Source organism: Arvicola amphibius, chromosome 3 (assembly GCF_903992535.2).
Source record: "Arvicola amphibius chromosome 3, mArvAmp1.2, whole genome shotgun sequence".
NCBI lineage: Eukaryota > Metazoa > Chordata > Mammalia > Rodentia > Cricetidae > Arvicola > Arvicola amphibius.
Genome location: NC_052049.1, coordinates 7,327,928 through 7,340,535, shown reverse-complemented (window position 1 = coordinate 7,340,535; position 12,608 = coordinate 7,327,928). Strand labels below are relative to the sequence as shown.

Sequence of the window (12,608 nt, the reverse complement as noted above, 5' to 3'; positions counted from 1 at the left end):
TCCCACGTGCCACCAGTCAGCAATTCTGCCAACCCCACCCCCATTCCCTGTCTCCCAACACGTCCCATCCTGGCTTCTCTGTGCCCGTGTCTACCCACTGATCTGGGCTACTGTATTTCCTCTGTCTGCAGCCACTCCTCTGACTTGCCGCCCTGGCTTCCCTGCTGCCCATTCTCCACCTATAGCATGTGCAGTCCAGGAAGAAGCCTCTCTGACCACAGCAGCCACTCAGAACCCTCAGAGGCTTGTGCACCTCGGACAACATTCACCTCTGTGGTGAGCGCCTCTTCTTCACCCTCTGTCCCCCAACCACACCCGCCTGGTGACCTCACAGCTCGCTTTTGTGTTACGGTTTGGGTTCTTTCCCAAGTCTACTCTCACTTCTCCCACCCCTCCCCCATTCCGTTAGCTCCCTTAGAGCAGTGGTTCCCAACCTTCCTGAAGCTGCAACCCTTTAATACAGTTCCTCATGCCGTGCTAACCGACCCCCAACCACAAGATTATTCTATTGCTACTTCATAACTGCACACCTGTTACTGTTATAGACACCTGATCGTCGACCCCTGTGAGGTCTCGACCCCCGGGTTGAGAACCACTGTTGTTTATTTCTGCTTTGGTGCTGTGGGTGTGTGCATGGCCGTGTAGCCGCTATACAGAATAAGGAGCCATGACTGAGAAATGCATACAAGATTTGTCTTTCTGGAAATTTGACTCCAGTCGTATCCATTTTCCTACCAAAAATATAACTTCCTTTTTACAGCTGAAAAAGGTCTGTTATGTACATATACCGCATTTCTTTATACAGCCCAGTTGCTGCACGCCTGGGTTTGGTGTATAACTTTGCTACTATGAATAGCGGCCCCATGGGCGCTGATATACAAGCATCTCTGGGGTGTCTACAGCTCCTCTGCTAAGCCCTCAGGAACTCTCTAACCTGTTGTCTCTGTATACACCCCCCACCCCGGGCCACAACACCCAGCCTCCCTTTGCCTGGCTGCCTGCTGGACCGTCCTTCCCAACACTCCTTCTTCCCTGGGTTTGCAACAGGACTTGAACCCACTGGTGACAGGGTGAGCCACAGCCCTCCAACTGGCTGCAGACTCCAAGCTCAGTGAATTCCTGTCCAATAAGAAGGTCAAAACATGCCCACTTCTCCCTCGGGAGGCGCTCCCTCGTCAGACACTTCATGGTCACCAAGCCATGAGTTCCATCATTTAAGATTAAATGGCCACCAACGTAATTAATCACCGTCTCATTCAACATTGTCACAAGCACCAATTATGGCTGGGTCTTGCTGTCACTAAGAACAGGGGCAGGTGAAAAATGTCTTCCTTTATTCAAGGCTGCTTTCAAAATGGAAAAGGCTGTTGGAGAATCTTAGAATCTGGGTGGTCCGTAGTCTTGTCTGGTTTGACTCCCTGCAGTTCTCCACAGCAGGCCAGTAGAGGGAGCTGTTGGCTTTGGAAACGCAGCCTCCTAGCCGGACAGGGATTCCCGGGGAACCCCTACCAGAAAAGGGGAGATACCAGAGCTGGGGCATCAGGGGCTGGAGGAAGACACGCCTCCCGTCCTGTCTTCCAAGGTACAAGAGGAGAGCAAAGTGGCTGGAACTGCCCTCGGGCACAGGGGCAGTATGCCATGGGTATGAAAGCTGGGTTTACAGGAAGCGGCTGGGCAGGGCAGGGCTAGGAAAGCAAAGGCTTGCCAAAATTCTAATCTGTTCTTTAAAACAATAGAAGAGAGAAAGAGGAGAGAGAAGGAGAGAGGTAAAACAAGACCCTGACGACTGGAGGTGATAGGCAGATTATTTTAAAATATTTTAAAATGCATGCATGAACATACACATGCACGCATGCACGCATGCACACACCATTTAAAAATGATAAAAGGAAATCTGCTTTTTAAATAGGGCTGGAAAGATGCTGGATGATCAAGAGTATGTACTGCTCTTGTAGAGGATCCAGGGTTGGTCCTAAGCTCCTATATCGAGTGGTTCTCAATCACCGTAACTCCAGTTCCGGGGAAATATAATGGATGTCTCTGGCCTCCCTGAGTACCTGGGCTTGTAAGCACATTTGATGGAGGAGAGTTATCTGTCTATGTTTCTTTCATTGGTTAATTAATAAAGAAAACTGCCTTGGCCCTTTAAGAACAGAAAATTAGGTAGGTGGAGTAGACAGAACAGAATTGTGGGAACAAGGAAGTAGAGTGGGGGAGACACTTCAGGCAGTCGCGATAGTGAGTCTCCATGCTGCGCCTCTCCGAGATGGACGCAGGTTAAGATCTCTCCTGGTAAGCCACACCTCGTGGTGCTACCCAGATTACTAAATATGGGTTAAAGAAAGATATGAGAATTAGCCAATAAGAGGCTGAAACTATGGGCCAGGCAGTATTTAAAAGAATACAGTTTCCGTGTAATTATTTCGGGTGTAAAGCTAGCCGGTGGCTGGGTGGCCAGACGCAGCCCTGCCGCTTCACACTACAGTTTGGCGCTCCAACGTGGTGACTAAATCCACGTAAAAACCTGAAAAAGCTTCAGTTTAACACAGCTTTCTGCTGTTTGCCTGGACGTGCCGTAGAGAGATTTTCTGTTTCGGCAATAGCAGCAGAGAAAAAGCTGAGTCATTTTAAAACGCGGCTTCCTGGGCACAGCCAGTGCGAACTCTGGCTTTAAAGCATTTCAGTGGCTTTTATGGACTGGATGTTTGTGTGCCTGCTTGGGATCGTAAAGAAAGTGCTCTGAGACCATGCCAATGGCTCGCTGCTCCCCGCCTGCACCTGGGCAGATGGCGGAATCAGGCTTAGGCAAGCGGGAGAGCATGGCGGATTTCTGCCGATGTTTCCAGGCTGCGCGGTACTCTGCGCGTCAGATTTGGCTGTAACTTGGATGAAATGAGTTTCTGTGCCACACACTCAGTCTCAGAATTAAAGTGCTGAGTGTGGCTCCTACCTGGAGGCCCCAGAGCTAGTAGAAAATGGTACATCCTCCATTTTGAAATTGGAGAGAGGTGGAGCCAATATTCAGAACAGCCCAGCGGCTCTGCAGCTCAGAGGTGCAACCGATTCAGAGTCACAAGTGGCTCCGCCATGTTGGACTGGGCGGGGCAAGCCCGCAGTACCTGTTTTTGACCTAGGAATGTCACAGCTTAGAGTCTTAAGCGCTTAGCAATGTAAAGGCTCAAATCAAACAAGTTTCTCGACAGTAAAAAAATTACAGATTCACAATAGGACAGATTCAGACATAAAAGACTTTTAAATGAGTCACAGTGTTGGATGAATGTATGTAGGCTTGAGAGAGAGAAGAAGAAAATATAAAAAAATAAAGTTAATGCCTAAAAAAAGGCTAAAGTCTTTAAAGAGACAGAATAAAGTAAAGTGATAGAATGAAAATAAGCCGCATAAAAATGGAAAATTCACAGAGAGTCTGGATTATGTATTTTGTTGTGTTTTCTTTGATTTTTTTGACTGTAAAGGAGCTAAGTACAGAGAGACATTTCATTATATGGGCTGCCAGTCTAGACCAGAATGGACATTTTAATGGTATGACTTCAGGATTTGGATCTAGGAACATGATGCTTTGGAAAAGAGTTTCTTCTTTTGTTTTCACAGAGGACGAGACTCTGTGGATTGCTTCTATCCCAATATGGTATGATAGACCACGCCCTCCTGAAAGGTTGCTGTGAACATCTTCAAAAAATTACTTCACTCAACTGCCAACTGAGAGGAACCTAGCACACAGGTTACACCATGAAAGACCTAAATAACAGCGCCCCCATTCAGCAGGAAGCAGTTTGGAGAGAAAAAACTGCGCCCATTTTCCCAAATATTGCTTATAATTGTTCTTTTACATTTAAAGGGGGAGATGATATAGATATGAATTTGCATTGGTATAGATTTTAAGGTCAATTTTGTTATATGTATATGTATTTCTGATCTTGATTAAGCTATTGTGATTGTAGTTCATTTTAAAAACTGTAATGTATAATTAGGAAATATAGGTTGTTAATGGTTAATCATTGATAATGGTTAAGCTTGTAGTCATGTTATTAGATTTTCTAGATATGTAGATATATTTCAGTTAGATAGACATTCTTCATATCTTTCAAAGACTACAGAATATGGCATTTAATGTTTTAATAACTTAGGGTTTTTCATGACAATGAGACACGTCTGCTCCTGGCAGCATCAATCTACTTCAAGAGGAAGATGGGCATCGAAGAGGCTACTTATGGAATTTGTTAGCCATTTGGGCAAGAAACTGCTCTTGGCTGGACTGTTCCATAAACTGGACACAAAGAACCCGCAGAGAGAGGACTGCTGAACTTGCCTAAAGGTGAGATGGTCTTTCGGGGTTCCTGATTCATGAAAGAGTCTGCGAGATGTTCTGCAGGACACAGCAGAAAGTGACTGAACTGTCTTTGGAATTTCCTGCTTCATGAAAAAGTCTGCTGGACACTATGGGCCTGAAGGCTGAAGATGGATGCCCCAACGGTACAGAGGAACTTTGGGTGACTGTCCAGGCAGCGAGTTGTCTCTGTCATTTCTAGAGTTTTATAAGTTACTTATTTCTTGTTTACTTAGGTAGCATTATATCCTTCTGGAGTCTTTGATGGAGTTGAAGAATAAATAGATAGTTATAGCTTTCCTTAGTTATGATAAAAGATAAAATAGATTTAAATATTGTAACTGTAATACTTACTTGATAACTGTTTTGTTATATGTAATTTTGCTATGTTAAAGTTGAAGCCTTTCTTTTTTGTTTAAACAGAAAAAGGGGAAATGATGGAGGAGAGTTATCTGTCTATGTTTCTTTCATTGGTTAATTAATAAAGAAAACTGCCTTGGCCCTTTAAGAACAGAAAATTAGGTAGGTGGAGTAGACAGAACAGAATTGTGGGAACAAGGAAGTAGAGTGGGGGAAACGCTTCAGGCAGTCGCGATAGTGAGTCTCCATGCTGCGCCTCTCCGAGATGGACGCAGGTTAAGATCTCTCCTGGTAAGCCACACCTCGTGGTGCTACCCAGATTACTAAATATGGGTTAAAGAAAGATATGAGAATTAGCCAATAAGAGGCTGAAACTATGGGCCAGGCAGTATTTAAAAGAATACAGTTTCCGTGTAATTATTTCGGGTGTAAAGCTAGCCGGTGGCTGGGTAGCCGGACGCAGCCCCGCCGCTTCACACTACACACATTATTACACACACACACACACACAATTTGAAAATAAACCTGTTGTACAAATGAAGCATCTGGCACAGTGGAACAAGCCTGAAGTTTTACTAGGACAGCAGTTAAGTCGAAAGTCAGCTGGCCTATGTAGTGGGACCACGTCTCAAAGGAACAAGAGGGCTGTGGATGTGGTTCAGTGACCTCCGGCTGGTCCTCAGTTCTCCCCTCCTAAGGGCATGGGAGCTGGAGAAACAGCTCAGTGTGACAAGAACTCTGCTCTCCAGAAAACCTAAGCTTGGCCCCCAGCACCCACGTCAGGCAGCTCTCTCCCAACTGCCACCAGGCCACGTGGTCATTTCTTGTCTATGACTGTGGTAAAATGCCCTGACAAAAGGCAATTTGGAGGAGAAAGGGTTTATTCAGCTGACAATTCTGGGTCACAGTCCATCACTAAGGGGAAACTGAGGCAGGAGTTCAAGCGGCTAGTCACATCACATCCACAGTCAAGAGCAGAGAGAATGAATACATACGTGCTTTCTTCTCTCTACATTTCTACGCTCCAGAACCCACACCCAGGGAATGGTGCCACCTGCAATCTTCCTGTATCGATTAATGTAACCAAAACAATTCCCCACAGACATGCTCACGGGTCATCCTGATCTAGACAGTTCTCCGTTGGACTCCTGTCTCAGGTTATTCTGATAATTTGACCCTTTAACACAGTTGCTGCTACTCCCTGACTGCAATTTTGCTGCTGTTATGAAGGGTGATGATGTAAACATCTGATATGCAGGAGATCTGATATGTGACCCTGTGAAAGGGGTCATTTGACCCCGAGGGCTTTGTGACTCACAGGTGGAGGAACCACTGTTCTAGACTGCGTAAAGTTCGCAAAATTAACCACTGCTCTAGTTCCACACTTGACATCTAGGTGAAAACAGACGTGAGCCCAGCGTGCCATGAAGACCACACAATGCTGGGAGCGGTCCATAGAAAGAGCTCAGGGCCAGATCAAGGGGAATGGTTACAATCACAATCGCAAGGGCATTATCCTAGTCATGTATGGTGGTTTGAATGAGAATGGTCTGGTCCCCGTAGGCTCATATGTTTGAATGTTGGACCACAGTTGGTGGAACTGTTTGGGAAGGATTAGGAGGTGTGGCTTTGTTGGAGGGGGTGTGTCACTGGGGGCGGGCTTTGAGGTTGCAAAGGACAGAGAATAAAGGATGATGCTATAAAGCCGAACACTGAATGGCATGGTTACCATGGTTACGGGGGGACATGCTGAGTGCAGATTTGAAGAGTACTAAACGGGGAAAGGAGTTCTCTCCCATACACAATTTGTAGTGACTTTACTGCAAGCAGCAATTTCTAAATAATGGTTGAAATCAAGAAATCAAGCAGACAAGAGGCTCTGGCCTCCCTGGAAAGCCACGGCAGCCTCACTTTCCTGTTTTGCATTTGAAATTACCAACGCCTTTGTGCCCCTCTAAAGTCATGGGGGTCAATGGTGCTGCCACTGAGTGGCTCCCTGGCAGTCCCCCCCCCATGACATCTGCTAGGAGATATCTGAGCGAGCCAGGCCCTCAAAGCGGGTCCCCTAATCAGGACACTAGCATCCCCAACATTGGCAATAGGCCTGGAGTGTTAAAACACAAAGCCCATCTGAGAGGAGGGAGCCTCCACTGAGCTAAGGCCTCCATGGGATCAGGCTGCAAGCAAGCTCCCCTCCGTGGCCTCTGCATCAGCTCCTGCCTCCAGGTTCCTGCCCTGTTTGAGTTCCTGTCCTGACTTCCTTGTGATGCAGTGATGTGGAAGCGTAGGCCAAATATATTAACCCTTTCCTCCCCAAGTTGCTTTGACCGTGGCGTTTCAACACAGCAATGGCAACCCTAAGACACCACCCAAGACCCCCACACCCTTCAGGGCACAGAGGCCTCTTCCTCCTGGCTCAGCCACAGGCAGCTGTGTTCCTTGCCGCTAAGAACCTGACTGATGAAAACAGAAGGACAGGACCAGGACCCTTGTGGATACCAAAGCCCTCAGGTTCTCAAGGCTGGAGAGACGGCTCCCGGGTTATGAGCACTCACTGCTCTTCCAGAGGACCAAGGTTTGTTTCTCAGCACCCACATGGTGGCTCATGACCAACAGTAATTCCAGTCCCAAGGGATCCACCGCCCTCTTCTGGCCTCCACGGGTACTGCATGAGTGTGGCACACAGACATACAAGCAGGCAAAATGCACATAAAATAATTTTTACATTTTTAAAAAGAGCGTTGTACTGGCATATAACCTACGCAATCCTCTTGTGAGCTTGAAACATCCCCACATTACCCACAATAACGAGTGCAGCATAAATATGACATGAATATGTGTTACACTGTATTTTAAGCCGGTAACGACAAGGAAAGCCGTCTGTATGTGTTTAATGCTGACATACTATTTTTATTTGCGTGGGGTTTTGTTATTGCTGCTGTTTGTTTCATTCAGGCCTTATATTTGGTTTGCAAGCGCTTTATCACTAAGCTATCTATAGCCCCTGCTCTGGATCCAGTTAAAACAATGTGTTGTCTATCCATGTTGAATATGCAGACAAAAAAAAATCTCAAAATACAATGGGCTGACTATGATCTATAGAAGCTAAAAATGTAGGAAAGATCAGTTACACAACTGTTTGAGACAGTGTAAGCATTTATGTTAAAGTGATTGGAATATATATATATATATATATATATATGTATACACACACAAATTTTTTTATTTATTTTCTTATTTAGCTATTTGGAGTCAGGGCCTCACATATTCCAAGCTGGTCTCTAACTTCAAATACAGCCAAGGATGACCTTGTGATCCTAAGCTTCGACCCCAGGGCACCCACCTCCTGAGTGCTGGCGTCACAGATAAGCACAGCTGAGCCCTGGCTTGGGCAGCGCCAGGGATCGAGCGCAGGGCATTCAGCCTGCTAGGCAAGCATTCTACCAACTGAGCGACATCCCCACCCCCTGCATGCAGTGCAAGCAAAGCCACGGAAGCCGCAGTGCATTAGGTCCTGGTGGAGACGACCGTGACACGTACTTGGAACCACATTCACACGATTCTAATTTCGTCTCACTCTGGTACCTGAATTCTCTGAAGCTCGGAGAGCTGTCCCTGGTGTTTCTTTATAGGTGAAGCGTAAGGTCACCTTCTCAGTGTACCCAATTACATAACTGTTAGTAAAGCACGTGACTGCGACGCCTGCCCGCCGGCACCATGCCACCCCGTCTTGGAGGGTCAGTGCTCTGAGTGGCAGGCGAGCCTGCCTTCCAGAGTGTGGTGAAGACGCTGGCTGGGGGAAGCTCCATTCTGAATCCTCCCTGAGTGGGTAAACACACTATCCCAGGAGCGTGGGAGAATGGGTGCCCCCTCCTGGTGCCTGCTGCTAGCAGATCAGTTTCCATCTTTCGGGAGCCACGGGCGCCCACACTACCCGGGGAGATGAAGGCCGGCTCTTACCTGCCTGTGCAGCCGTGATGAGAGCTGTGTTCCCTTCGCTGTCCTGCCAGTTGACGTCGACATGGGGGCACTCCGCTAGGGCCACCACAGTGTCCACGAAGCCATGATAGCACGCAACAATAAGGCCAGTCTAGAAAGGAAGAGGGGACATGGGTCAGAGGCACACAGCCCAGGCATGATCAATGAGCTCTGGGGACCCTGAGGGGAAGAGCTGTCCTCCCGGAGCTGGAGAAGAGGCAGCAAGGACCTCAAGTCCCCAGTTCTCAACGTTTTCAACTTTTAGGTCAACCATTTACTTCTCCGCAAATGAGCAGAGACCATCACCATGAGGCACAAGGCTAGATCTCTGCCCTCAAGAGTGTTTCCCCCGATGGGAAAGAAAGCGCGCGCACTACTGGCTTCATGTGTGTTAGACGGCTGTGGGTGCATGGCAGGATCTAGGGGTGCAGCAGACTCACAGGGAGTGTCTGGACCCAGTTTTGAAGGAGGCAAGGGAACACATGTCCCTGGAACAAGGATAGGAAACAACTCAGTCAGAAAAACAGCAGGAGCAAAGCCAGACCTGGGCAGGTCCACCAGAGCATTCCCAGGTGGCCCAGAGGCTGGGGCAACGTGAACTGAGGGAGGGGTACCCAAGCCCTCTGGGCAGCCAAGAGCCCTGCAGCACTTTCGACTGTGGGTGGTCAATCTTCCGCATTAACTCTGAGTGCTGGGCAGAAATTGGCCCCAGGAGACCAGAGAAGCATGTACTATAGAAGCTGAGCAGGTGGCAGTGGCCCAAGCTGGAGATATGTATGGATTCTCTATCGTGAAGACAGATTTGCTGTTAGAATAGACTCAGGGTGTGTGAGAGGACACAGAACCAAGATGACGCCAAAGTCTCATCCTAAACAATTGGGTGTCTCCCAGGAGGAGGCTCTGGGGAGAGCAGCCATGCAGACCACAGCACACAGCATCTGAGAGGAAGAGCTAGTCCCAGGACAATCAGGATTATACAGAAGAACACTGTCTCAAAAACAAAAACAAAAAAAGAATACATAACAGTAAGAAACTTCAACATTGCCAGAGGAGTGCAAACAACTGAAATCACTATGGAAATTGGTGCGAAAGCTCCTCACAAAATCTGAAAACAGATGCCAACTGACTCAGTTATACCTCTCCTGAGCACATGCCCCAGGGACTCAAGGTCAGCCCTTGGCAAAAATCTCTGCACAGCCATGTCATGCAGTGCTATTCATGGTGGCCGAGACAAGGACTCCATTTTTGTAGCTCAGCGATATTCTCTCATGTGTCTGAGGAATTACAAAACCAAGGCTTAGTTAGCTTCATCTGTAGATCAAGTCAGAAGTAGACCAGGGGAGTGGTGATTCCATGCTGCCCTTTGAAAACATGTAAGAGAAATATCCAGGCATGACATCTTACACACACACACACACACACACACACACACTTTTGAGAAAAGTATTGGGTAGATAACTCAAGAAAGTACAAACCCGAGACCCAATGCAAGGAGACACCTCTCTGTCCCCAAAGGCTTTACTGGAGGGCGGGTGCCATAGACAGATGGCTTGTGTCTTCTTTCCAGTCACCTCCGGACTCCTAACCCACCGTGGGATGGCATTAGAAGGTAGGACCTAACATGAGGATGGCACTATCATGAATGGGATTAGTGCCCCCAGAATAGGGACCTCAGACAACTCTCTGGACCCTTTCCCAGCATTCAAGGACATAGAAAGAAGGTGGTCATCTGAGACCTGAAGAGGCCCTCATCAGAACAGAGCCCCCCAAAACGCTGACCTCTGGCCTCCACAGCCTACAAAACTGCAAAGAAACGTCCACTGTCCATAAGTCACATTCCACAGTGTTTTGTTACAGCAACCTCAGCTGACCAAAGCATGTCTAATAGCCAAGACATGGGGTTACCATCTGACACCCAAATTAATAATCTCCTAATATGGGCTCTCGGGAGCCAGATTTGATGATTACAGCTCTTTCAGCCCAGCCAATGCATGTTCTGCTGCATGGAGGTTGTCAAGTTGAAGTTCAGAGCAATCCCACGGTGGCCCGGCACTGTTACAACCAGATTGTCAATCAAAATGTCATCCATACATAAATTAAATTTTTTTTCAGTTCTTTACTTTTAAAGAGAAAGAGCACAGAGCACTGCAGGAAGCCTAGATGAGCAAGCTGCTGGAGTTTGCAGTCTTCCTGCCAGCCCAGTCACTGTACCGACTTCTTCATCCTCCTTGCTCAACTGTTAGTTCACATTTGCACGAATGAGCCAGGATGCTCTCTGCGCCACCTGGGAGCACCCGAACTCTTCCCAAACATCTCTGGGTAGAAGCATTGCTCTAGTATTTGACAGTTTCCTGACTTAGAAATACGATGTACTGAATACACTGTAACTTCCTCTTTATGTACTAAGTGTGTGTGTGCGTGCACATGTGTGAGTGCACGCGTCCGTGTCTGTGTGTGTGTGTGTGTGCGCATGCGTGCGTGTGTGTGTGTGTTCTTCAAAGTAAAAGAAGATTCTTTGCTATATGCTTCTGGCCTTTTTACATCGGCAAAAGCACCCCTGAAAACAACTCGTAGATCTAGAGGATTAAACTCAGTTACTGAAAAGCCCTTCTGTTTCTCCCTTAGGAGTGTATGGAAGGCCATGGGCCGAAGGCTTGCTGCACTGGGTCCTGCTGCTCCTGGGAGTCATCCATGCAGCATGCCTGGATTAACGGAACAGAGACTAACAGCTTTGTACACACAGCCCAAGTGCCCTTGAGAAAAGTCCTCGGCAGCAGCTGCAGCTGCCGCCCCAACAGGATCCTCCTCCAGTAAATACTCCATCCAGTTCCATAGGTGGTTACCTGTCTCTTGGGGTCCCTGGGTCATGACCAGCCCTTCTTTTGGGACTGCTGTCACTGCGGTGCTAACACTGCGGGGTCTGTTCCACCCACCACCTGAGGAAGAGTTCTCAGAACAGGAAACAGGCTTGGATGACGACAGCCCGATGTGTGGTCAGAAATGAAGACTGCCAGAGAAGAAAGAGATGACTAAACACGGGGTTCGGGATGAAACAGCAGGAGACAGGAAGCAGTGACGCTCGTCTCTACCCCAGGGCCTTGGTGACTACGCAAAATGAAGACCTTCGTTGCCTGTCTTCTTGGGCCCTGGTCCAAAAGACCAGCATCTCCACGTTTAAAACTCTAGTTCACACTCCAGAAGGAACGGGGAGCTGCTCTCGGGGCCCCAGCTCTAGCAGAGGAGCTACTGATAATTGAAGACTTCCGGAGAGGAAGAGCCAGTTTTCTTAAAGGACGCCAGCCTTAGTGGGCTGCCTATGCCCCAGTAGATGGCCCTGCGTCCACGCACGAGGCAGCTCAGTGCATTGCACAAAGGACACGGGTGTGAGAGTAGGGAAGGTGGAATTACAGGGAGAGAGATGATAATGCACACTGTAAACACAACTGAAGTTCTCAAAGAATAAAAAAATCAATTCGTATTCAACTAGTTTAAATCCTGTCTTGGCACCTGTGTTCTTGTGATTCTGGTTTGCACTGCCCCAGTTTTAACTAAGACTAAACACCTCCGAAGTCTGTCGCCTTTGTCCATTTCTGACTGGCTTCTGCATCTTTTCCTCATTGATCAGGCTAAGCTCTTCATGTGCTCAAAGTCAGCACTGTCCAAGAGAAACAGAACAGGTGTGGCCAATGAGAGTCGCATAAAATGTTCTAATGGCCCCATTGATGAAAGCAGTTATCCTGACAGTGTACTTTATTTAACTCAACATTTCCAAAATATTTCCATTTCAACAGCAGTCAATATAAGGGAAGAGAAGGACCTAGCTTCCAATCTTCCTATTTACCTTATATTTTGCCATCAACTTTTCCACTTAATGTAATAAAATGATTAGTGTTTTCCAGTATGGTAATGCTTTTTGTGATTTGAG

General features: G+C 47.4%; 1 protein-coding gene across 4 annotated transcripts in view; it reads right to left on the bottom strand.

Annotated features, from left to right (window-relative positions):
* The window catches only part of Ankrd33b (ankyrin repeat domain 33B), a 65,678-nt gene that overhangs the window by 16,134 nt on the left and 36,936 nt on the right, over positions 1 to 12,608 (bottom strand). For all 4 annotated transcript variants that reach the window (XM_038322297.2, XM_038322299.2, XM_038322298.2 and 1 more), the window contains exon 2: positions 8,666 to 8,795. In XM_038322297.2, coding sequence (XP_038178225.1) covers positions 8,666 to 8,795 — 130 coding nt within the window. The remainder of the gene's footprint in view (positions 1 to 8,665; positions 8,796 to 12,608) is intronic.